We start from the raw sequence: 26842 nt of genomic DNA on the forward strand, positions 1-26842 counted from the left end.
TTAGTTCAAGCAAAAAAATGCCAGTTAATGCAGATATGAAGAATGAAGTTTCCAACAACCAAATGAAGGTTTCTTTCCTGGTTTAACTGATCAACATTTTAGCTGTTCTTTCAAAAAAATCTTCCAATCAACAGCTGCTTTTAAAGTGTACTCAGCCATGTAACTACTCCATCATTTCCTGTGTATTTTTTCTACCACAAGAACTGCCACATTACATAGTGTCATGCTGATATATTATTACTGTTTTATTGAGAATATCCATGTATCTTAGAAGTTCTAAATTGATTCTGAACTTCCACCTGATGTCTTTGAAGACTGTGTTGAAGTCGGTTGAGTTTCAGTAGTACATGTAGAGGCTAGACATGCTTCAGTTTAAGTCTAAGCCTGATATGTAAAACTGGCTTGGTGGGACCACCCAGACACAAGTTCAGGCCTGCTTCCAGGGAACGTGCAAAAAATATTCTAGGAAAGGAAAGAAAGAATATCACAGCATGTTGACAGAACGGGGATTAACTAGTACTTGAATAATAACACAAACAGATAATGAAAGCATGAATTTGAAGGAAGGAGCAGAGAGAAGCATCAGTTCGCAGTGATGTTTACACACAGTAGTAGCAGCACTGTGGCTATTCCTAGATCAGCCTGGCAGTCAGAGCCTGGAACCAGCTGTGGCTGCTTCATACTTAAACAGGCAGCACAGGAGCCACTTTTCCTCACTGTTGGCAGTTAAAGCCAGCAGTGTGAGGTCAATCTGATTTTACTGGCTTCATGAGAGCATGTTGACGCTTGGAGGTCTTCCCACGGTGCCGGCACAGCTTTCACACACACACCTGCATGTCTACGCAGGGTTTCTCTGTAAAAGCAGGTTTTCCTGCAATGGGTTTGTTTTTGTCAGACCATCCAGCCTTTCTTATGCACGCCTGGCAGATGTCATATTGAAACAAGCTTTTCCTGTTCATAGAGAAGACTGATAAGTGCAGCATTAAAATGGAGGGTGTACTGGAAATTAAAGTAGTTCCAATAAAAAGAACGATAAGTACTTGAGTATTCAAATATTGTCAAAGCCAATCCGCGCATTTTACCAATTCAGCTGCTGACGACAAATTATTAGGCTGCAATATCAACCAGAGCATTCAGCACTGACCTGCTGTGTTTTATGTTGTAATAATAGTGCAAATTATATATATGGCACATGCCATTCCAATAGTAGAGTCCTGTGATGACAGCTGGATGAGATAAATGTTACTGTGTTATTTCTTACCACTGTAAAAAAAAAAATGCCTGTGAAATTTTTGTGCCTGTATACTAATACACAGTAACATATTGTGTGTTTCAATTTAATACCATAGATACTCACAGTAACCAACAGTGTGCTGTAGATAATCACAGTAACCAATAATGTACTGTAGATAAAACATGGATGAACCTAAACTTCCTCAGCCTAAACGGAGACAAGACATAGATCATGATTGTTGAACTGCTTGATGTAGATTCTCTCGGCCCTTTGAGTCTGTTATTATTCCTGGCAATTTTAATATCACTATATATCGTATACTGTATGTTATAATGTTTTATTGCTGTACTTTTACTGTGTAAGTAGTGTCTTGTTGTATTTTAACCTGTGAAGCACCTTGGTCAACCTTGGTTGTTTTAAGTGTAAAATTGATATTGATATATTGAATCACAGTAATGATCATTGTTCTGTAGATAATCACAGCAACCAACAATGGACTGTAGATAATCACAGTACAGTCTTCTTGGGCGGCTTTCAAATTCAGAGCTGTGCAACGGAGTGATTTTATGGTGGTGCAACAGTCGAGATCCAGAGAGAAATATTGCTGGAGGAAGAGTATTTTTCACAATGAGGCCATTTTTGCGACGTGAAGGAGTGGAGCAGTACTGCACACCATTTCATGTAAGTGTTTAATAGACACAATGCCTTCTCTTTACTAACCAACTTAATGTTAGTCAGTTCATTAAATAAACAGTAACCAAAGATTTACAGAATGTTATTAGGCCCTGATCACACAGAAAGCGTTTTGCAGGTTTCAAAACTAGAGGTGCTTTTTGGTTGAATTTGGAAAAGAGCAGTGCGGGTTTTTTTAAATGTCGCTAGGCAACCACCGAATCAGCTGTCCTGTCAGTGTAATCAAAGACTATAGCGCCAGTGCTCTGTAATCTTTGGTCTGCTGCTAAGTAATAACTGTCAAATTAGCAGAATCACAACTCACAGATCTGTGTCTTTTGTTGCTAAAAACATTTTACAACACAAAAATAGTTACGGAGGGCGCTTGATGTGGCATTGTTTGAGGGAGAGAGGTGTAAAAACACGCAGGAGACTTGTGTCTGTGGGAACATGAGACCCTCAGAAAGACAGTCTCCTGACAATCAATTCAATTCAGCTTTATTCGCATAAATGTACAACAACAATATTGCCAAGGCTACGAACAAATTACAAAAGAACAATTAATTTCATACATTTCATTAAATAATCAATCCAAGACAATCCAAGCAATTGTAAACTTCCGTCAACACAACTGTCTCTCCATTCATTTGAGTGGACAATGGAGAAAACGATTAAAAAGGCGCCTCTGCAAAAAATGCATTCTGTCTGATTGGGGCCTTACAAGCTAAGATTGATAGAAATGTTAACATACCTTATCAAAAATCTTACACATGTAAGGTTTGTCTTCTGTTAAAAATCAAAGAAATCTTGCAAACATTAGATTTCAGAGTGGACATGCTGCTGTCTTGTTTGCCAGTGTCTATGTGTTAAATATTGAGTATCAGTTGGAAGCAGCCACAACATTGGAGTTTGTTCAAAAATAGGTAAAGAAAAAACATGAACATTTCTTACAGGTGAAATAATATTAATTTGTGTCCCAAGATGAAAACACAAGTGGAGTAGAACATACATCCATCATGGACATTTGTCTGCTGTAACCCTATGGCTTTAACACGTCACAGGAATTAAGATCTAGACTATGCTGGCAAGAGTCTATAAGGGATTTTAAGTGACACTTTTTTTCACACGATTTTGTTATTAAAGTTCACATTATTTTAGTTGATTCTAATCTTGGCATACAATGTTAGACCTAGCCTTATCAAATAAGAGTTAGATCTTGCTATAAACGTGTTTGCCTGCCCTGAGTGGACTCCTGTTAACCCAATGTGCTCCTCCAACCGAATAGGTGATTCTAAATGTTAACTTCCATTTTCACTTCTAATAGGTTCCTGGTCAGGATTAATCCTGACTCCAGCAAATGCAGTGCCAAGGTCCACACAAGCTGGAAAGCTGGAGGAACTGTTAGGCAGAAGATCTCATACTTGAACCCATGCATCATCAGGGACTTCACAGAGTTTGATTGGCAAAATAACTAGATGGAGGTGATGATGTGATAATAATGTGTTCCTGAAAGAAATTAGTCCAAGTTTTGAGACCTTAGTCTCAGTAATATCTTTTCAAACTGCTTTCACTGTGTCCCTGATACTATGGATGATCCATCCAGAACACACCTGAGATAGTGTTCATTGGAACTACTTTTCACTGAAGAAATGGTCTTTATACAAATCTTTGACAGTGAAGTGTTAATTTTCAAAATTCTGTCGGTGGAGTTGAGCAAGAGAAGAGGGTAAAAAATCACTCTTAAAAGGACATTATGTTGACAGTATTTAATCCTACAAGCAGTACGTACAAACTGCACAGCATGGGAATAATTTATGGTAGGTAGTAATGACCACTGTAGTAATAACCACTGAGTACTCATGGATGTTATCGGTACTGCCAGCAGTATTGAAGAAATTAGGACAGTCGTCTGTGATGGATTTTTGCTATTCCCAATCCTGAGGAGAGATCCGAGTCTCTCTGTCGGAAAACCTGTCCTGTGCAAGGATCAGGGCTGTAGCTCCCATTTCCTGTCTCTCACACAGAGTGGTGATGGAGGAGAGAGCCAAATGTACAAATGTCTGGTTGTACTTCTCCAGAATCACTGCAGACAATGCTTGTTGCCACAAGTGAAACGGATCTTTTGCATGTAAAGGTAGTTTTTGACTACCTAGCTCGTACTTCATCTCCAGTTTTCCCCTCCTAAATGTATATATTTTTATGTAAAATTTTTTCTCCTAAAAAGGTAACAAATATAACTGATAACAGATTTATTAAAGTACCAAATCAATAAACAGTATCATTAAGAGTAGTAGCACCTTTAAACGCTTAACTATACTCATGCCTAATAAACTGGAGAGGGCTAACTGTAACCAAAAAACTTTTTGAAATGATCAGAAACAGAGATGATTCTTCATCATCTGCAATACAAAGTGCTACATTTTATTCAAAAAGTATGTCTCCTTTCCCCTTTCGTGTAGAATAGTCCATGACTCCACTCCATGAATGCCAGATTTCCTTCATACCATTATAAATTGATCTACCACAGGTCTAAGAAATATCACCAAAATCACTCTCCTTCATACACGTCATCAACTACATTACTTATCCATTGTTTATCTTTCAGGGACCTGCTCTTCATTTTGCTGTGGAACAGTATCGTTACATGACAGACTGAACAGTGATATAATCAGTAAAATACCAGGAAGCAAGGAACCACAGACGTTTTCCCCAGCTAAGTCATCTTTGTTGAAACATGGAATAGGGTGTGTTCTGTGTGCATGTGGATTTGTCTATGGAGATGTTGATGTTAAGTTTTAAAGTTACAAGAACTGGTATAGATGCAGGTGTTTTGTCGAAATTTGATAAGATATACTAACTGTTAACTATGCACTGTATACTAATCTTTGTAGTATACCGTTTTTGCAGTTAGCATTAAGGTTTTTATAAAGATATAACACCTAGGCCTATTTTTTTTTGGTATTGTGTATATTGTGTTTCCTGGATACACTTTAAAAAGACTCAAAACCTGATGGGAATTAGTATGTAGAGTAGAGTTGGGGCACAGAGTTTTTTTTTAAGCGGTCTACCTCAAGTAGTATATTCATTTCCTATAGAATATATGCCAGTTCTGTCACAGTATTTATCTTATTGACACCTTACTAGCTCCTTGACAGTCCCAAAATTGAGTGGGCTTTGGGAAATGAGAATGTATTAGCCAAACAGTGCCTTTTTGACCACAGAATGTCTCTATATGGTTTAATAGAAGAAATGGCATTATATTTATTGTGTTGACTTGTTATTGCCACTGTTTTTAAATATGTAATACTCCGTGTTTTAATATCCATAGTTTTATGGTTTGTAATATATTGAATATGTCAATAAGAGCTGCTTGTCATTTATGGACATTTAAGAAGACATGGATGATGATAGTAAATGTAATGGAAGACAGAATTCAGTGTATTTGTTGTACCCTTTAAAGCACAAGAAAAATGTTATGCTTGTTACTGTTCAACAGTCAAGAATAAATAGTTACATTTGTTGTTTGATGTCTCTCTGCAGTTATTGCTGAAGCTTATAGACGGGTTTCTGTGCAACGTCATCACCAAGATGCGGACGCAGCCAGGGGCAGAAAGCAGCATTCTGTCTTCGCGGCGTGTCAGTTTATACAGCATATCTAGCAGCAGTGTTGGGCAAATTACTCAGAAATTGTAATGAGTTACTTTTTACTTATTACACATTTAAAAAGTAAGAATATTACTTATGACTGGGTATTAAAAGTAAATGGTCATGTTACTCGTTACGTTATAATTACTTTCAACCACTGCACCCCATCCTGAAAAGTGACGGAAACCTGTTCAGCAGTGCATTTTAGAAATGAATCCACTTCACTGGAACAATAATTAACCTGCAGCCTCTCAGACCAGATGATGCTGAATCTATAGGCTATGGATATAGGCGATTTAAAAATAATAAAAAACATAGCAGGTCCCTCCCAACATTTTAGCTAATCGCGTATCCATAACAGCATCAATGAGTATGATTTTTACAAAGCATATAACAGTTAACATTTTTAACTCCACTGTCTGAGATTTAAAAAAAATCAAGCAAGCGTCTCGACATTAGAACTAACATTACTGTTTTATATGAGATGTATTCAGTGCTTTTACAAAACACGTTTTTTAACTACACTCTCTCCTGCCGAGTGGATGCATCACTGGCAGTAACGAAAGCTGCCGGAGTTTCTTTCTACAGGCCAAGTTTCACGCTGCTGTGCAGCTTTAGCAGATGCTTCAATACAAAATTGTTCGCGGTTGAAAGCCTCTTGCTGGTCGCACAAAGTTTACAATGGAAGACAATGTTCTTTGCATCTCTGAGTGTGATGAAGCTAGGCCTTATGGCAGTACTTACAGCTGTGGAAACAACACCTCTCTCCGTCGTTCTCCATTCTTCATTTAGCTTTTTGGCTAGCAGCTGACTTGAACAGCATGTTCAACAGGTCTGGAGTCGCTGACCTGCAGCGTGGTTGCGCATGTTATATTAATATATGAAATGAAACACAAACAGATCTAACTATGAAATGGAAGTTTATTCCCAACTGGATGCTCCTATTACCTTAAATTAACTTAAAGAAGCTCTTAATTTAATGCCAAAAATAGATCTCCAGCTCCAGATGGGATTCCGCCTGAACTTCTGTCTGAGTTATGGCTTGTGGTAGGCCCTATCCTACTTGACTCTATAATTTACACACTTAAGGTTGGCTCTTTTCACAGAGATCAAAATATTGCACTTCTCTCTTTTAAAAAAGGGCAAGGATCCACTAGAGTGGGCCAGTTATCGTCCATTATCAATTTTGATTGCCAATCTGAAATTGTATGCCAAAGTACTTGCTATACGGTAGGATGCCTGCGTTAGCTCCCTCATTCATCCAGATCAGATGTCCCATTATATATCCCTTTATGCAGATGATGTTTTACTGTACCTTCTGGTGGAGCTAATTCTGTACCACATGTTTTAAATCTCTTTTATAGGTTTGGTTCTTTTTCTGGTTATAAAATAAACTGGAATAAAATATTTGGAATGGAAAACCTCCCAGGATTAGCTTCTCTACTCTTTCGTGTCCAAAAACGTCTGGGGCCTTTCTTTACCCAACTTCAAATACTATTATTGGCTGTTCCAAATAAGAGCCATTAACACCTGGTTGGACACTTCATCAGCCGCATCATGGCGTACTTTAGAAAATGTGTTATCCTCTCCAATCCAAGGATCCAGGATTTGCCTTTCACTCCCATTAAACAAAAACATGTGATATCTAGTATGTGTCCCATCATCTCTAACACACTATCCATTTGGCGATGTATAGGAAAACATCTTTCCATTAATTGTAAACATCACAAGCTATCTCCCATATGGCACAGTAATGCACTTCTGTCTGGACGTAAACCTTTTATTTTCCCACAGTGGTCTAAACAAGGTATTTATGTATTAGGTTATGTATTTACTATGCTTTTTCCAAGATCTTAAGGACTTTTACTCTTTTCCAGGCTCCTCATGGTTTTAGTACTGTAGCATGCACCCCTACCTCAACACCCCTTGGTTGCAGTTATTAATACGAAGACTAATCTACATCACGTCAGCCTATAATACATTTTTGTTTTGTGATATTAAACCACTCACAGTAACAAGAAGTTGGGGAAAAGATTTTCAGTATCTTAATTTGATTGGAATTGGCCAGAGGTTTGGAACACCATTTTCTCTTCATCTAAAAACCTTGCTTATCAAATAACTCACTACAAATTTGTGCATAGATTCTATTTCACACCAGACCGCAGATTCAGATTAAAATTGTCTGATAGCGAACAAATGTTCTGACTTAGTCAGAGGAGATTATTTACATATGTTCTGGTTCCGTCCTACCATTAAAACTCTCTGGGAATACTATATATCAGTAAAACTATTGGAATTATTATTGCTAAGATCTACCCCAGCTGTCCTGCTGTCTTTTTGGCTATAACCCAAACTTATTGGTATCTTGCCAGGAGAAATTAATAATTTAAGCAGCTTCAACTACTGCCAAGAAAAGTATTATTAAGAATTGGTTTCACCCTCCCCGATTGTCACAAAGAGAACCTAGCATACCTTTTTTTTGGATGTGTGTCAGCTTCAAATAGTAACTGCTAGATTTAATGGGCTAAAGTTGATGCTGTGAGCAGTTGGTCTAAAGCAATAGATGTAATCCAGGCAAATATGCAAACCTAACTCTCAGCCTTGCTTTTTTTTGTTTACATAACATCTTCTTTTAGTACTGTGGGCCACAACATGTAATTGAATTAAAGTTTGCCTGTGTGTATTTTTAATTAGTAAGTATGGATTAGAATCTCTGCCTTCATGGTGTTTGTTTTCTGTTGTGGAATAATCTAATTTAGTTTTGTGCTCAGGGTATCCTGCACATTAGTGTAATTATATGGACTTGCTATACTATTTAATTATTTGGAGGTCTTCTGATCTTGGCGTGGACATTAGATATTTAAGATCAAATCACACAAGCCTTTGCTGTTCATTATTTATTTACTGTATTTCTTTTTATTCAATTAAATTTTATTTATATAGCAACAACAGTTATCTCACAGCGCTTTTCATAAAAGAGCAGGTCTAGACTGTACTCTATGATGTTATTTACAGAAGCCCAACAATTCCCACCAAGAGCAGCACTAGGAGACAGAGGCAAGGAAAAACTTCCTTTTAAGAGGCAGAAACCTCAGAACCATGGCTCAGAGTGGGCGGCCATCTGCCTCAACCGGTTGGGGTGAAGCAGAGAGAGAGAGAGGGCAAGAGAGAGAGGGGAGGGAGGCAGCCTACACAATATACACACAGAGGTACAGGCAGGCAGCAGGTGACTTGCAACCACAGATCCAGACTCCACAGCTCCAGAGCCAGAAAACCTGCAGGAAGTGATAGGAGGAGAGAGGAGAGGGACGAGAAAGCACAAGACTACCAGAAAGGGGAGAAGTTGTGTTAGTATCATGCAATAATGGGATGAGGTTGCATACAGAGGGAGAGAAAGTAGAGGAGAGAGGAGCTCAGTGCATCATGGGAAATCCCCCGGCAGTCTAGGCCTATAGCAGCATAACTAAGGGATGGTTCAGGACTCACCTGAGCCAGCCCTAACTATAAGCTTTATCAAAGAGGAAAGTCTTAAGCCTACTCTTAAATGTGGAGATGGTGTCTGCCTCCTGAACCCAAACTGGAACCTGGTTCCACAGGAGAGGAGCTTGATAGCTGAACGCTCTGGCTCCTAGTCTACTTTTGGAGACTCAAGGAACCACAAGTAACCCTGCATTCTGGGAGCGCAGTGCTCTGGTGGGGTAGTAAGGTACTATGAGCTCTTTAAGATAAGATGGTGCCTGACCATTAAGAGCTTTGTAGGTGAGAAGAAGGATGGTCAATGGTATCAAATGCAGCATTAAGATCTAGTAAAACCAGTACAGAGACAAGTCCTTTGTCTGATGCAATAAGGAGGTCGTTAGTAATTTTCACCAGTGCTGTCTCTGTGCTATGATGAGCTCTAATTCCTGACTGAAAATCCTCAAATAAACTATTGCTCTGTAGAAAGTCACACAGCTGTTTAGCAACTGCTTTCTCCAGGACCTTAGAGAGATAAGTTGGTGCCAGTTGAGGGCAGGTCTTGGTGAATTTTGTTTCTAATAGTTATGTATATATGCGTGTATGTGTACATTCATTTCCTTAGTGCCTGAATAGATCTCTTATGTGTGCCTGCTGATGATGGTGCTCTACAATAGTGTCTTGTTTTATTTCAATAAATATTTGATCACAAACAAAAGAAAAATCACCTCACTAATCAGAACGAGCTTTATTGCCAAGTAGTAGTAGTATCTTTTGGTTGAAAGTAATTGTACAAGAACAACCACTGGAATTTGCTGGTTTGCTACTCTTTCGTTATTTGATTATTTTGCATTATTTGTCTTTGAATGTACACCATTTCACTTTTGAAAAGAAATGAAACAAAAAGTATTTGTGACTACAAAACATAGCAAAACGTTTATTTCAGCGGAAACGGTGGTGCCTTAAAAATTGTACGCAAGCGCATTGATTTTTACTGCATTTTTAACACTGCTGTGTTTACAAAATCGTCGCAGCTGATTGGGTAACACCTCTCACTTTCCATTCACGTTGTCTTCAGGGCCCAGTTGTTGAAAAGTAATTGGATCAAATCTTGAAAATGGGTTGTTCAAAAGAAAAAGACGATTCTGAAATCGGATCAGATCACCTAATCCAATCCTCGGTTTGATCTGTATCAAACCTTCAGTTTGTGTTGTTCAAAACGTTTTAGTAGAATTGGGATCCTTTGATCCAAAAAATCAGGATTATTCTGATCCCATAACAACATAAGGCTGGATTTAGGGTAGATTCAGGAACAAAATGTCATAAAGCTTTCCAAATTTTCCAAATAACAAAACATTTTTATCATGCAGTAGCCTATGTAAACATTTATTTCTATTTTGCACTTGATTTGTTAAAACTTTGCAGTGATAAGGTAGACATTACCTATAAGCCATTCAGTACAGTAAAGTAAAAAAAATAATTAATCCCCCAAACAGCTGTTAGTCCATCCATTGTCAACCGCTTACAGGGTCGCGGGGGGCTGGAGCCAATCCCAGCTGACATCGGGCAAAAGGCGGGGTACACCCTGGACAGGTCGCCAGTCCATCTCTTTATATCAAACAAAAATAATGTATATAACTGTCACTTATTACTGTACAATAATTACAAAAGCAGTCATCAGAGGTGAACCAAGTTGTTTGTAACAAGTTCATCCCTTAATGCAGGTCCAGTCAGTCCCTCATTCTGAGATCGCCTCCTAAAGGCTGCTCTCTGAACTCTGAATGATCTTTATTTTAACTGTTGGACAACACATGCTGAAAATAATATATGGTTTTCTTGGATTTGTTGAGAATCAGATGGTCTGACAGTTTAAAGAAATTGTTCTACCTGTTGGTCTTTATATCATTAACAGCCTACGTTGTGATATGTAGTCCCATTTACAGTGGGCCCTGCAGTTTCACTGCATCCATCATGCAACATTACGCATGAGTGTCATGCAGTATTTATCTTTAAAGCAATCAGATTCCGTTCTTCACACCTTGCCATCACGTCAGTGGTCTCCACCACCCTGGGATATCATGTGAAGATGGAGGTTTGACAAGTGAACATTATGTCAGTGCTTGGCCTGCATTATGATCAGGACTGATGATGAGGATGGAGTGTAGCAACTGTGTGAAAGAGGTCTCTGGCTTTATATACAGACTTTGCTAATTTACACAGTCCACATGTTCAGGGGGTGGAGTCGAGGTGAGAAAGGCAAAGTGTGTGTTCACTGCAGCCATTTTATACACAAAAACTATATGGAAACTAAAACTGTACTTGATACATGAACAGTGTTAGAAGATATTATTGAAAACTACTGACTTCAATTCTTCAATGCTATTTGACGTAACCTTGGATTTCTACAACCGATGATGATCATTTCATCAGTTAGCTTGGTTAAAGCTGCAGTTGGTGACAAATGAACAGTGCAAAACCTTTCACATCTCTCTCTGCTGCTCTTATCACTAAAGCTCTGCCCACCAAACCCACAAGAAGGAGCTGGTTGCCCTATGGCTCGCTCTCCCCGACGAGAGCCTCGCCAAGACCTTGGTCCCTCTCGCTTTGGCTCTTCTTCTCAAAGATGCCCTACGCTTAGCAGCTGTGACAACGTCTAACAGTGGAAAGAGAGGCTAGTACACCACTGCCCCCCCTCAAAAGTTAATCCTCACTGTTTGTCATCATTACTCTTTGCCACTTGTCGATTTAAGCGCCATGGCATCGAACATAATGAGCCCGAAGCTCAGTACTATAGTTCTATACGCTGTTGTTGGCAGGAGGGATGGGCAGCTCTTTCATTGTTGCTGATTGTTTCTCAGACATTGTGTTTGCAGAAGAAATTGAGCTTGACTGAGTGAAAGTGTGTGCAAGGAAGGAGGGCTGCAGAGTGTGCACGAGCAGTGACTGACACTGTGTTAGAGACTGCTCCTGGCTCTGATTGGTTTTGCTTGTTTTGAGCAATGAGTGGTGGATTCTTGCAAATAGCATCAGGAGCAGTAGGAGGAGCCAAAGAAACCTGATTTATTTTACAGATTTTTTTTTAAAGAATTCCCTACTTTAACTGTAAGTAAAAAGGAGTCAGTATATTGACGCTTAGTATCGAGGAAAGGCAACCCAGACTTTCCTTGAATCCTGCTACCTGCCACACCCTAACATCATCATGGCATTTCAGCAGTTGTGGTGCTCCACACCTGACCACGAGTCAGTAGCTACAGTCCAGCCCTCCTCAGCGCTTCGGGGGGAATGTGATAGTGAGACAGGCTGATGAAATATTGATTTGAGTTTGACCAAATTGTCAATGGTGGCTCACTAGCTCAAATAACGCTGCTGGTTTGAATGTTTACGATAAAGTGGATCTATAATTAATGTGTGATATGAAATTAAAAGTACTGTGTTAGAAGCATCATCATTACGACAATATAATGATGCCTTTATGATGGCTCTATGTTCTACTTCTTAGACACAGCACAGTAACTGTGTGTGAGTGAAAAAGTTATTTCAGTGCTTTGTACTGACAGACGAGACGAGTTTTCAGCACGGCCCGCACATTCTCACCTCACGTGACCTGAAACATGGCCTTCTGTGTCTGGAGCTGACCAATCAGAGCAGACTTGGCTTTTCAGGAGGGGGGCCTTAGAGAGGCTGGCACTGAATGGATTCATTTACTCTTTTGTTTCTGGGTATGCAACTTTTTCCAACCATTAATTATATCAACAAATTTAACTTTGATAACCTTTTCAAAACATATCTTTGACATTTCTGTCAACATGTGTGGCCCTGTTGATATACCGTACAGTATTACAAATGCTTTAAAAAAGTATTTTACAATTAAAGCTTATACAGTACATGTCCTAGAGGTATGTACGGTTTTCCTATGAGCACTCCCTGGGTAGGTGAAATGACCTCTTTCGTGAGTATTTCATCAGTGCAGTTTTAAAGCACTTTTTTTGTTTTTTGTAGATCTCCAAAGAGGTGTTGTATGGCAATCACAGTCCAGTCCCCACCCTGTCTTCTTCCAGCCGTGGCACCCTGCACAGCCTGCAGGGCTCCATGTCCCCACCCATGGTCCGGTCCATGCCCTCCTCTCCCTCCAGGATGGCGTATGGTGGGGGGAATACAGGGAGGGGGGCAGGGCTGGTGGATCCAGGAAGTGCCACCTTACCAAGGGAACGCCTGTCAGGTGCGGTGCGATCCAGCGCTCTCTGCACCAACAGCAGTGCCATACTGGAGAGGAGAGATGTGAAGCCTGGTGAGATGATCAGTGATGGATTAATTATTACAAGAGTATAAAATACAACATGCATGTATTTCCATGATGAAAAGAAAGAATTGATGTGGGCTATTTTTGGCAGCCATGCCAGTCATGTCAAATCTCTCAAATTACAAGTTTGCCTCAGAGGGAGTTACAATCTGTTCAGTCTATCCTGAGACCCTCGATTCAGACAAGAGATACACAACATCCCCACATTTAATGAACATGAAAACATCGTAAACCTTCATGTCCAAGTAAATGCTGATACAGGAGGAGGATGCAGAGTGAATGAGCTCTAAAGGTCTAACTCCCAGAGAATCTGTACTTGTCTGCTTCAACACATTTGACTGTGTTTGTGTGTTTCAGATGAGGATGCTGGCAGCAGTAAAAGCATGGCCCTGGTGGTGCGTGGGGAAGGAGGACCACATTACCCAGACTCCTACTGCTCTACCCTGCAGGATGGAGGCGGTCGTCTCAGCATCGTCTCCTCCCAATGCAGCGCTCCCCCCTCTCTCACCGCAGACATGGTGGACGCTGGGGTCACAGGGATCCCAGGGGGGCTGCAGCAGTACCGGGCCTCCATTAAACCTCTGACAGGCTATGGAGAGAGTATGGAGCACCAGACCCGCTCCCTCCACAGGTACAATGATTCAAACCCAATCCAGTCTATTAGATTTGTCCCTTTAGTGTGTTTTAAATTTTTTTTCAATGTAAGGTGTGTAAATTTAGAAAGGCCAGTCCACACCTTTGGGAATTACTGCAGGCAACCGAACCGGGTTTACCAGCCTCCCTGTGGCCATGGCTAGACTTGGGGGATGGTGGGGGGAGCAGTGAGTGATGGTGCATTCATGTGTTGGAATAATCAGAATTTCTTTTCCTCCTTAAATCTTTATTGCAAAAAGAGAAATAAAGCGTACATGGGACATAAAGAAGTATACTGAACTTTGATGTATGGAAAACCACATATTGTGTATATATATATTTTGCAAACATGTAATTTGTAACATGGACAAATTACATGGACTGTTAGTTTGCTGTCCATGTAGAGTAAATGTCTGCCTGTTGTTTATAGGCTCTGATAATGCTAATCCAACACATCTTTGTAGTAGCATCCATGTTGATACCACATTCCGACTTCAGAGCGGATGAACACACTGAAGTCTGAAGAACAACTCGGGAAATGGGACCATCCGAGGTGCATGTGAATGCACCATGAGCCGCTGGTTGCAATTCACAACCCTCACCAATAAACGCCACTAAAACTTACACACTTGAACCTTAAAAAGAACTAACAACACTCTGAAAACAGAAGGAACACTGTAAAGTCCTGCTCCTGCCACACTTGTACAGTATATTCCAGCTGTGTGTGTCCCACCTCTTTTATAATTCACAGAGTCTGAGGGCGTACTCACACTAGGCCTGGTTGCCTTGTCCTGTGCCTGGGCACGGAGCAGTCACACTGGTCAAATGAACCGGGACTTTGGGGGTTAAACGTGCTCGGGCACGCTGCGGATCGCCTAGTGTGAGTGCGAAAAGACTTGAAGACTGTGAAAGACTTTCGCAAAGGATACACCAGTGCATTGTTGCTCCTAGCTCCTGCGGCAAGCCTCCTCTCTCCTCAAGAAGGTGGGGGAGGGGAAGGAGAGAGGAGAAGTGGAGGCCAAAAGTAGAGAAATGAGAAGAGCCTTGTTTCTCTATGATATAGTTATTGTAGTAGTAATACAGTATATAAGCAGCATAACAGTGGGGTGTTTGTGTCTTTACTCATTAAAGGGCCACACTTTGCTGGTAAAATGGAGGAAAGACAGCACAACTGTATGTATTTTGAGGTATTCCTGTTTAAGGCTGCAAAATATATGAGGAGGAAATGAAAATGTTCACAGACAGCTGCTGCACCTGATTATCACTGCTGACTCACCCCTGCAGCTGAGGAAGCTGGAATTTGACGTCTGGGAAAAGCATTTTATATCATTATATAGCAAAAGAAGTGTAGAAAGAATATGAACAATACAAATCTGTCAGTGTCAGTAGTAAAGAATACTGCACCACTACTAAATACTCACTATACGAGGGCTGTCAGATTTGTCATAACTTTGGATGATATTTTTATTCAATCCCTGAGTTTGTTTCCGAGCTAACAACATTTTGCCTTTCTTTTTGCTCCATAACTGACATGAGCAAACTGTGCAACGCCCTACATAAGTTCTTATTCAGCAACTCACCATGTAAACCAGATGGACCACAGCTCGTTTACTTCTGTCTTAGTAAATACTGCAAGAAATTAAAACATTGTGGTAACAGATCATTGTGCCCAATGGGTATGTGTGTGATAGGTAAAGATCCCCCTTGGTGATGATGCTGGGAAGAACTGATCAGTGCCATCAGCTGGAGTAGTGATTGATTGGAATAAATACGTGTAGACATGTGGGTAGTAGTATTTCTACAAGTTGGGACCCACCTCACTGTGGCCATGTGGCCAGTGTTCATGCAGCCAGGGTTCTCATTTATAAACAATGTGTACAAAACAGGGCTGGAAACGTGTGTACGCCACATCCCATGCAGAGGTTGTGATCTTTAAAAAACAAATCTGACGGGAGAATGTGCAGTCCTCCATGCAAACTCTGTGTACGCAAGTAAACTGGAGAAGAGAAACGGCGACTCACATTGCAGAAGGATGAAACGTTTGAAATGGATACTACTGTGTAAAATAAATCGAACTATTACCTCTGAGTATTATAGGCCAATAAAACTTAATATAATTTAATAATATTAGTTCATTTGCCAAACAGATGAAAGCCTTTCTGAATAAACAACCCCGTGTTTGATTGATTGTGTGAAGTGGCAAAAAAAGGCACACAAAAACCATGATTTAGGATCATAAACACAAACGGAGATATCTGTTTCTGCAAAGAATGCAGTGTAGTTTATTCTCATTAAGAAGGTGAACAGAAGGACAAATTACATTTAAATTGATATTCAATTTTATTTATATAGCACCAAATCACAACAACAGTTATCTCACAGCGCTTTTCATAAAAGAGCAGGTCTAGACTGTACTCTGTGATGTTATTTACAGAAGCCCAACAGTTCCCACCAAGAGGAGACAGAGGCAAGGAAAAACTTCCTTTTAAGAGGCAGAAACCTCGAGCAGAACCATGGCTCAGGGTGGGCGGCCATCTGCCTCCACCGGTTGGGAGTGAAAAGGGAGAAAAAGAGAGAGATATATTGTCAATTTAACACAAACTTTTATTCTCAGTTAGTAATTCCACGTACAGAACGTTACCAGTATCCGGAGAGGAAAAGAAGATGACTTAATTCGACAGAGGTACTACCAAACAAAATCAAAAATTTAAAGCCAAACAGTTCTCTATGACTGAGCACAGTACACCCTGCACCCCCCAAACATTCACAAAAATTTCCATCTTATTTGTCAATTTGTAAAACTCAAACTCCACCCTGAGCCGAGCCGCCAGCAGCCCAGTCAGCATCAGAACCAGGTCTTCTGACCACTCACCCCTCACATGGTTTTTCCTTGTTTTCCAAATGACCAATTTGGCCAGACCCAAAATAAAATTTGTCAGTGTATGTACAGGTTTCTTTTTTGTCTAGAGTACCGTGGACCATAGTTAAAAAGACTAAAAGAGCAGTGCTCCCCTAACCCCTGAATCCACTCTTGTAGTAGGCTGAAAAGTCCAACCAATCTGGAACACTGAATAAAAAGATGATGTATGGTTTCTGTCTGTGAACAGAATGGACAGCCGTCCCCTGTGCCAGGATTAAGGTGTACCAGATACCTGTTAGTAGCTATGGCCCCATGTATGATCCTCCACTGAAGGTCACATGTCCGTTTTTCAACGGGAGGTTTATACAGGGACCGCCAACAGCCCCTTGGGGATAATCCCACGCCAAAAACCTCGACACCTTTACTCCTGTCAGGGCGCATAAGTTCAAGACCTTGGTGCTGATCTGGTAGGCTGCTTTCTTTCCCAATGCCTCAAATTCCCCCAACTCTGGTGTTCTTAGAGACAGCAGGGCGTCCTGCTCCTCCTGCCACTGTTCCACCACAGGAGAGACAACCAGAGAAGGAAAAACATACTCACACTCATCATCCCATTGGCCAGAGAGCATACGATCTTCAGCAAATGCTCTAATGACTTCCGGCAGGGAAACACAAACCTCCTACACCAGCCTAAGCAGCAGTTTGCTGGATCTGATGCTGAGTTGTACATTCAAATGAGGAATAGAGGTTTTCATAAAATGTCCCAGTTTGACACATCCCCCTCTCTCAGTCTAGATCTCAGATTGCTCAATGAAAGAACCTGAGAGGTAATAAAACTGTTCCCAAACAATGGCTCCTCAAACAGCCACATCCCTGGTATCATCGCTGTTTTCCACTGGAAGGTGAACACCTGCCATGCCTGTAAAACAGATTTGTAGAAGGGTGTCAGACCAGTTAGATCCATGAGCTGGGATTGAATTAGGAACAGATGTTTATCATATCCTATTCGGCCCTCCTCAGCAGCAAAACGGCAGTGTCTGTCCATGGTAGCCCAAAGCTGTATAGCAGTGTCTGAGCCATCTGTAGCCTGAAGGCTGTAATGCATGATGTAATGTCCACCAAGCCCTGTCCTCCCTCTTGTACCGGCAAGTACAATCTCGCTGCCCTCAGCCAGTGGTGGCCCGACCAGAAAAAATCCACAACGGCTCTCTGGATTCTTCCAATCAGATCCCTTGGTGGAGGTAGGACTGTCAGCTTGTGCCATAGGGTTGAGGCAACCAGGTTATTGATGATCAAGACCCTCCCCCTATAGGAAAGCTGAGGTAGCATCCATTTCCATTTAGACAGTCTGGTGCACACTTTCTCCAAAACACCCTCCCAATTCTTCCTCTCAAACTCCAACTGACAACCTGGATCTCAGCTTACTGAGAAGCGGCTCAACAGCTAATGAATACAGTTGTCCAGAAATTGGACATCCCTGCCTGATACCTCTCTGAAGCTGTACTGGACAGCTCAACCCACCACCCACCTTCAACAAACAAAAAGCTTCCTTATACATCAAACCAAGCAGTGACATAAAACCATCCCCAAACCCAAAAGCTCTTAAGGTGGAAAAAGAAAACCGTGGTCAACCCTATCGAACGCTTTCTCCTGATCCAATGATACAATGCCTACATCAACATTATATATTTTACAAACGTCCAATAACTCTCTCATAAAAAACAAATTATCCATAATAGATCTGTCTGGCACACAGTATGACTGATCTCTGTGGATAATTAAGTCCAGATAGTTTTTAAGTCTATTGGCTAGCACCTTTGAAAAAAGAAAACCGTGGTCAACCCTATCGAACGCTTTCTCCTGATCCAATGATACAATGCCTACATCAACATTATATATTTTACAAACGTCCAATAACTCTCTCATAAAAAACAAATTATCCATAATAGATCTGTCTGGCACACAGTATGACTGATCTCTGTGGATAATTAAGTCCAGATAGTTTTTAAGTCTATTGGCTAGCACCTTTGAAAAAAGTTTATAGTCTGTCCATAACAAAGCCACTAGTTTCCAGTTCTTAAGTAGTGCCAGATTTCCTTTTTTTGGTAACAATGAAAGCACCGCGTGCCGACAAGTAGCTGGCAACAATCCTGTCTCGGAACACTCCTGGAGAACCTCCAGCAGGTCGGCTCCTAAACATCTCCAAAAGTGTTTGTAAAAGTCAACAGGTAATCCATCCAGTCCAGGAGCTTCACCAGAAGCCATCTGACCCACTGGAGCAGTAAGCTCTTCCAGGGAGATGTTGGCATCCAGGACAGCTGTCTTCAGAACCCTTGAGGAAGCCCCTGCATCAGCTTGTCCACACACTCTTTATTGCAGTCCTCCACTCTGAAAAGGGCACTATAAAACTCCACGGCATGCCAATAAAGTGCCAATAAGAGCTGCTTTTAGTAGTTGGTGAGATGTAAAAATCTAAACTGAGTAAATGATGGTCAGTGAAACCCATTGGATAAATGTAACTGTTCAATAACTTGTTGCAAAAACTTTGTGATATGTAAACCCCATCTAACCTGGCTGCACTCACGTACAAGTTAATAATTGTAATGTTAATGATAATAATAATAGGACTAGTAACAATAATTGTAGCAGAGGGTGTCGAGCAGGAACACGCAGGTGACTCGCAACCACAGATCCAGACTCCACATCTCCAGAGCCAGAAACACCTGCAGGAAGTGATAGGAGGAGATAGGAGAGGTACGAGAAAGCACAAGACTACGGGAAAGGGAAGAAGTCGAGTTAGTAAAATGCATTTATGGGATGAGGTTGCATACAGAGGGAGAGAAAGTAGAGGAGAGAGGAGCTCAGTGCATCATGGGGAGTCCCCCGGCAGTCTAGGCCTATAGCAGCATAACTAAGGGATGGTTTAGGACTCTCCTGAGCCAGCCCTAACTATAAGCTTTATCAAAGAGGAAAGTCTTAAGCCTACTCTTAAATGTGGAGACGGTGTCTGCCTCCTGAACCCAAACTGGAACCTGGTTCCACAGGAGAGGAGCTTGATAGCTGAACGCTCTGGCTCCCATTCTACTTTTGGAGACTCTGCATTCTGGGAGCGCAGTGCTCTGGTGGAGTAGTAAGGTACTATGAGCTCTTTAAGATAAGATGGTGCCTGACCATTAAGAGCTTTGTAGGTAAGAAGAATGATTTTAAATTCTATTCTGGATGTTACTGGAAGCCAATGCAGAGAAGCTAAAACAGGAGAAATATGATCTCTTTTCCTGATTCCTGTCAGAACACGTGCTGCAGCATTCTGGATCAGCTGAAGAGTCTTAATGGATTGATAATAAGGAATTGCAGTAATCCAGCCTAGAAGTAACAAATGCATGGACTAGTTTTTCTGCATCATTTTTAGACAGGATGTTCCTGATTTTCGCAATCTTACGTAGGTGAAAAAAGGCGGTCCTTGAAATTTGCTTAATGTGAGACTTAAACGACATGTCCTGATCAAAGATAACCCCAAGAATCCTCACAGTGGTGCTGGAGGCCAGGGCGATGCCATCAAGGGAAACTATATCTTTAGATAATGCATCATGGAGGTGCTTGGGCCCCAGAACAATAACTTCAGTTTTATCTGAGTTTAACATTAGAAAATTACAGGTCATCCAGGTTTTAACATCCTGAAGGCACATTTGAAGTTTAGCTAACTGATGAGTTTCATCTGGCTTGATCGATAGATATAACTGAGTATCATCTGCATAACAATGAAAGTTTATGCAGTGTTTCCTGATAATATTGCCTAAAGGAAGCAGCACTGATACAGTTTTTGTTGCGTCAGTCGAGCAAATAAAGTGCGTACTTTCATGTATTATCACATGTTCATTGCCTTATCGAGCCAAACACTGTGCGCAGCGTGTAGATGTGATGCGCTGCTTGTAAAAACGTTATGGAAAATATAACGCTGTTAATTCAGTAGATCTTTCAGTGTGCCGCTGTCTGGCACATAAAACAAGTCATATTTCTTTTAACTCATCGTCGCCTAAATAAATGTTTAAACACAAGCAGAATGCATTTGGTTTACGATCTTTTCAAATGGGGGATTCCAAATTAGTACCTGGGTCATCCTGTACTGCATGTATGTGTCCCCTTTCACCTCTGTCACTTCTCAGGAGGGATGCACCTTCCTGCAGATCGGTTATGAGGGGGTGGAGCTCCAGTGTCCCCTTTCCTCTGGTGCACAAGCATTGCATCAAAGTGCGTTATTTAACCACCAAACAACATGCTTCAGCTTCACCAAAAAGAACGTCAGTCACACAGAGTTAAATTTCTTTTTGTAGCTTTTCTTTCAGAGTTTGCCTCCTTTTCTTACTGCAGTCAGCACGTATTAATATTAATGAGGGGCGTTTCACTGACCATTTCTAGGCAACTATGGGCGTTTAAAGGGTCGGACAAGGAGCTGGCTCACATACGCCACATTTCAAGTTGAATGGATTTATAAAGGGAAATCGGTGTAGGCAGTGTTTTATTATTAGTAGTATTATTTTTGTTTGTATACATTTCCTGTATTTTGTACATATGCAACCTTTTCTACATACAGTTTTATAAATGAGGCCCCAGGTGTACATGAAGCCATCCATTGTCTTTTTCTACCATACAGGCAGATGAGCAGGAAGTATGGAGAAAGCCAGCTTCCTCCGCTGGGAACCAAAACACCGCCCTCTTCCCCTCACAGAGTCAGTGAAGTCAGGATGGTTGATGGGCAGATAATTGGAGGGGTGGGCCTAGTGCCTCCAGAGAGGATGTCACCGATTCGCCGGTCCCTGCGGTGGGACAGTAACGGGGCCACAGTGGAGGTTGTAAACAGAAGCAGAACAAGTTGCTCGTCGTCCTCCACCTCGTCTGTTTTTGTGGACAGCCCTCTGGGCCAACCTGAGAGACTCTTTGAGGGTCACGTGAGTGCCAGCAATGCCCAAAGGTTAGCTGAGAGCCAGAGTAATCATTTTACTTCATTATAAGCACTTTACAGGGTGTATACTAAATGAAGAGTAGATCAACTTGTCTCCCTGAAGGATATCTTCAAGTAGTCTAACAGCGTTCAACACAGGAAAGCTCAACCTCAAACTTGCCTGAACTACAAAAGTCCTCCAAAATTAGATACTTGTGAGAATTTCTTTGTCTGTATTCACTGTTGACTCACAAACATTACAGTAGCGCCTAAGTCTGTAGTTTTTCCACCACTAGTAGTGCTATGGAGAAATGTTTTTACAAGTTTGTCACCACTAAGTGACAACCTACGGCTCTCACGAGTGAAGCCAATGTGGAAGTAACTTAAACATGCATTCTCTCTAACGGCCAGCAGAGGGCGACCCCTGCAAAAATAAGAAAAAACATTTGAAATGCATTGAAAGGCATATTTCCCACTTGATTTATTACCTCATTAAACACTTTCCTAATGAGTTTATGGTCTCAGTTTCAAGTCTTCTATACAGCATGATATTCATCCAACGATGGTTAAAGTCAAGGGCAACTGGACTTGGTTGAAGATACTGACGTTTCGTCCCTCATCCAAAGGACTTCTTCAGTTCTGACTGACTGGCAGGGAAACTCAGCTATTTAACCTCAGTGGGGTTGTTTGCCAGGATTGTTGATACTGCTGGTTTGTTAGTGTTCCTGGTTGCTGTAACGACAGTCATTACAGTCGTTAGGACTACCGGTGGCCAAGACTGAACGACCATCGTTGGTATCTTCACCTGAGGCCAATATGTTACGTTTGTTGAGTTTCCTGTGAAGTGATGAAAGGACAGCATTGTAAGTGGGGGATAAGTGGTGGCGTAGACCCCCTCCCCTGTTCAATGACGGCTTCTCAACCCTGTTGTAGATGCTTCCTTGACACCTCTTTCAAACCATCCATCTTCTCTGTCTAAAATGTGCACCTGGTGGTCCTCAAACGAGTGTCCTCTGTCCTTCAGATGTAAGTAGACTGCAGAGTCTTGACCTGAGGAGTTGGCCCTTCTGTGTTGAGCCATGCGTTTGTGTAGTGGTTGTTTAGTCTCCCCAATATACAGGTCTGTGCATTCCTCACTGCATTGGACCGCATACACTAGATTGCTTTTCTTGTGTTTGGGTGTGCGGTCTTTGGGGTGGACCAGCATCTGTCTTAGTGTGTTCTTGGGTTTAAAAAACACAGGGATGTTGTGTTTGTTGAAAATCCTCCTGAGTTTCTCTGATACTCCAGACACGTATGGAATCACAGTGTTGTTGCGTTTGACCAACTCCTCAGGTCAAGACTCTGCAGTCTACTTACATCTGAAGGACAGAGGACACTCATTTGAGGACCACCAGGTGCACATTTTAGACAGAGAAGATGGATGGTTTGAAAGAGATGTCAAGGAAGCCATCTACACCAGTGGTCGAGAAAACCGTCATTAAACAGAAGGAGGGGTCTACGCCACCACTTATCCCCCACTTACAATGCTGTCCTTTCATCACTTCCCAGGAAACTCAACAAACGTAACCTATTGGCCTCAGGTGAAGATAATAACGATGGCCGTTCAGTCTTGGCCACCGTTAGTCCTAACGACTGTAATGACTGTCGTTACAGCAACCAGGAACTCTAACGAACCAGCGGTATCAACAATCCTGGCAAACGACCCCACTGAGGTTAAATAGCTGAGTTTCCCTGCCAGTCAGTCAGAACTGAAGAAGTCCTTTGGATGAGGGACGAAACGTCTTCCAGTATCTTCAACCAAGTCCAGTTGCCCTTGATTTTAACCTTCATCTTTGTAATTACATGTTATATTAAACATCAAACGCAGGCAAGAAAATAAAAGCATTTGCTGATTGGAATCAACTGGAAGCGTGGGTTAATGCTTACATTGATACAGACAGAGATTCTCTATTAGTAGAATTATTATTTGAGTAAAGATCCATAAACAATTGTAAACAGCACATCATATGAGTTAGACATTATCGAACTACCAATTTCTGCAGACATGTGTGACAACACTTCATGATGGTTAGTATAATTGTTATGTGATTGATGCATGTGTTTCTGTTCTATGGAAGTGAGAGAATGAAAGCCATGGAGGAGCAGATAGCCAGTCTAGCAGGTCTGGTGCACCATGCTCTCTCTATGGGACCAGATCTTCCAGGAGTCAAGGAGGCTGTCAGGTCTGTAACATCTGCCTTTATCCCTTTAAGTCAACAGGAGTTTATACAGCAGCAGCAGCAATTTAATTCCAATATGTTTCATCCACAATATGTGTACCCATCAATAGTATGGAAAGTTGTAGCGAAGAGCAAAAGCAGCCAGATTGGAACCCAGGTCTACAGGGTACCAAACATGCAACTTGACTCGACACCAAAGAGCCAGGCTCATTGGTATGGCAGTCGAAGCACATTCTTAACCGTAGTGACGGTACACGTCACACTGCCTTGCCCTTCGCTTTTCACCCATGCGCTTCACAGACACAGGCGTCCCTCACACATACGTGTGCCAACCGTATTTCTCCCATCCAGGGAGCATGAAATGAGTTCTATATACTGTATAATCCACGGCTAGAGGGATGGTTAGGTTTATGATGTAACTATCTGTGTGTCTTTTTAGTGAAACTGCTGGACTCAAACTCTTCCTCAACAGACCTGGTGAGAATTTTTTTCTTCTACATTAATAAAGATTGTGATTACCACCAACAACACATTTATTATGCCCTGAACAAGATGATAACCTTAAAATCGCCTTTCGTCAACCTACAGGAGTGTCTGCTGAGCCTCAGAACCCCACTGCTTTGATTGATGCCATCAGCCCCGCCCCTCTGGCTCTACAGGCCCCACCCTCTGGCAGCGGCCTGCGGCCAAGCTTGGTGTTGGCAAAGAGAAAGGTGTGCGAGCTGCGACTCCAACTCAACCAGCTCAGACTCTTACAGGTACTGACGGGAGTACTCGCTAATTACACTGAAGTTAATATGGGAAGAAGAGTACACATTATAGACAAGGTTGGGTATTCCAGTGATGTGATGACACATTTGTGTTAGCCTGAAACTGACTGACAGTAACAAATACATCATAATACACATTCATTGGGAGCACAGACAATACGTGGTACACAGTGACAGGGCAGTAAGAGCACCTGAGGCACACAGTATGTGAGCAGGGTTTAGTTATGACAAGGATTTAAACCAAATTAAGATGTGATTGGATCATTCAAAAGTGGGCATGGCTTAGTGAATAGGTGTGAACAGGATAATGTAAACAAAGTTTTTGCCAGCTAAAACACACACACACACACACACACACCTCTGTTAGCTTCCCACAAGCTAACAGTCAGGTGCATGCAACAAAAACATTTTGGGTTCAGCGAGGCACAAAGCAAAGTTTGTTGAGAGTTAGGCATATAAAAGTATTCAGTCCATTTCATGGCAATCTGTCCATTATATATTTGTATCGCTTCTGTGTAAATGTTTGGCTTGATGGTGTTAAGGTTTGCAGTGTGTGAGCTAGTTAAGGACCCAAACGCAGGACACCAGAGCTGAGCAGATTCAGTTCAATATTTATTCAACTAAAGGCGTACTCACAAAAACGGTGGCAGATACAAGTCCAACAAAAAACAAGAAATCCATTTAGAACCAAAGATCCACAAGAAGCTTGGGAACAGGAGCAAAGCAAACACAAACTACATGACAAACCACAATGATCCAACACAGACGGAACAGAACACAGGCATTAAGTGGTGAGGCAAACGAGTGGGGCAGGAACATAAAACAGGTGGATCACATTAAGGAGAACAGAACAGGAAGCAAAGCTAGACAACACGACCAGGCACGGAAGATTACAAAATAAAACGGGAAGTAAAGTGCACGGGAACACACCAGGACAGATCTACCAAAGTAAAACACAAAATATGGAAATACTGTACAATAGACCGGACCAAACAGGAGACAGGACTACACTAAAACATGGAAACACAGGACTAAGGACTCGGACAGGTGCAAAACATGCAGATAAACATAGAATAAACTAAGCTACAACCCTTAAGATAAGATCAAATAATGAAACACAGAAATACACAGACCAGGAATAACACTAACATGAACTAAAGCACAAAACTAAGAACTGAACAAGACTACACAGAGAAACACAGAACCAAAAACAGACTTAAACAGGAAAGACATGAACACAAAACCACACTCCTAACAGATGGGATTGCTGTCAGGGAGTTACCAAAAACTTTAGGAAAGATCTCCATGAATGCTGAGCACATGTCTGAGATATCAGCTATACACAGTGTTGGATCACAATTGTCCTCAGCATACAATAAAATCCACATAAAATTTTATGGCAATGAAGCCAATAGTTGATCTACTTTGGACCCAAGTGTTGGAGGGCAGACCGACCAACCAACACTGCCTTCCCTCAGGCCTCACCAGTAGCTAAGCAAAAAGCACAGTTGCTGAATCCTAATTCCTGAGTTGTTTCATTTGTTCCAGCTGTCAAACCAGGAGAGTGTGAGCTCGATGCTGCGGATGGCAGGTCAGGAGCTGGTGGTGTTGATGTGCAGTCAGCTGGCTCAGTCTGAGGAGGCAGCGTACAGACGGAGAGCTGCGATGGAGGAGGAGAGGATCCACTACCTGGCTACAGAGGAGAAGATACTCACACAGCTCAGGTAAGAGTTGGAATTTACTTGAGAAAGGACTGTGTAATTTTGAAAGAAGAAGTAGCACAGTCATTCTTTTAGAAATAAAAAGTTGTTTTCATTAGCAATAAAACACAGCCTTGCTCAGTTCAAGACACTGAGAGGTTTTGCAGCTGAAGCAGCTGGTGTGACCAGCAAGCCTGTGGCGGTTAATGTTAGCACACTTTATGACACTTGCCTACTTGTGCTACTGTTACACTACATTATAGAATTGACCACTAACAAGTAATCAATACTTGTGGACGCAGGGGCCACTATTCAACAAAAGTTACATAAGATCGCCTCTGTGACTCTCAGCTCCACTCCCTGCAACAGATTCAGTTCAAACTCCTCCTCACTCCCAACCGGGTCCCCTACTAC

At 41.6% G+C, this 26842-nt stretch overlaps 1 protein-coding gene across 1 annotated transcript in view; it reads left to right on the top strand.

The window, feature by feature from the left end:
• LOC119902937 (sickle tail protein-like) overlaps nt 1-26842 on the top strand; it is a 128306-nt gene that overhangs the window by 53174 nt on the left and 48290 nt on the right. Inside the window, exons 8-14 of the mRNA XM_038719342.1 lie at nt 13007-13295; nt 13665-13938; nt 21449-21766; nt 23857-23961; nt 24398-24435; nt 24547-24716; nt 26277-26452. Coding sequence (XP_038575270.1) covers nt 13007-13295; nt 13665-13938; nt 21449-21766; nt 23857-23961; nt 24398-24435; nt 24547-24716; nt 26277-26452 — 1370 coding nt within the window. The remainder of the gene's footprint in view (nt 1-13006; nt 13296-13664; nt 13939-21448; nt 21767-23856; nt 23962-24397; nt 24436-24546; nt 24717-26276; nt 26453-26842) is intronic.

This window comes from Micropterus salmoides, unplaced genomic scaffold (assembly GCF_014851395.1).
Source record: "Micropterus salmoides isolate LMB-PRFRI ecotype aquatic unplaced genomic scaffold, ASM1485139v1 Ms_hic_scaffold_14, whole genome shotgun sequence".
In the NCBI taxonomy this organism is placed as follows: Eukaryota; Metazoa; Chordata; class Actinopteri; order Centrarchiformes; family Centrarchidae; genus Micropterus; species Micropterus salmoides.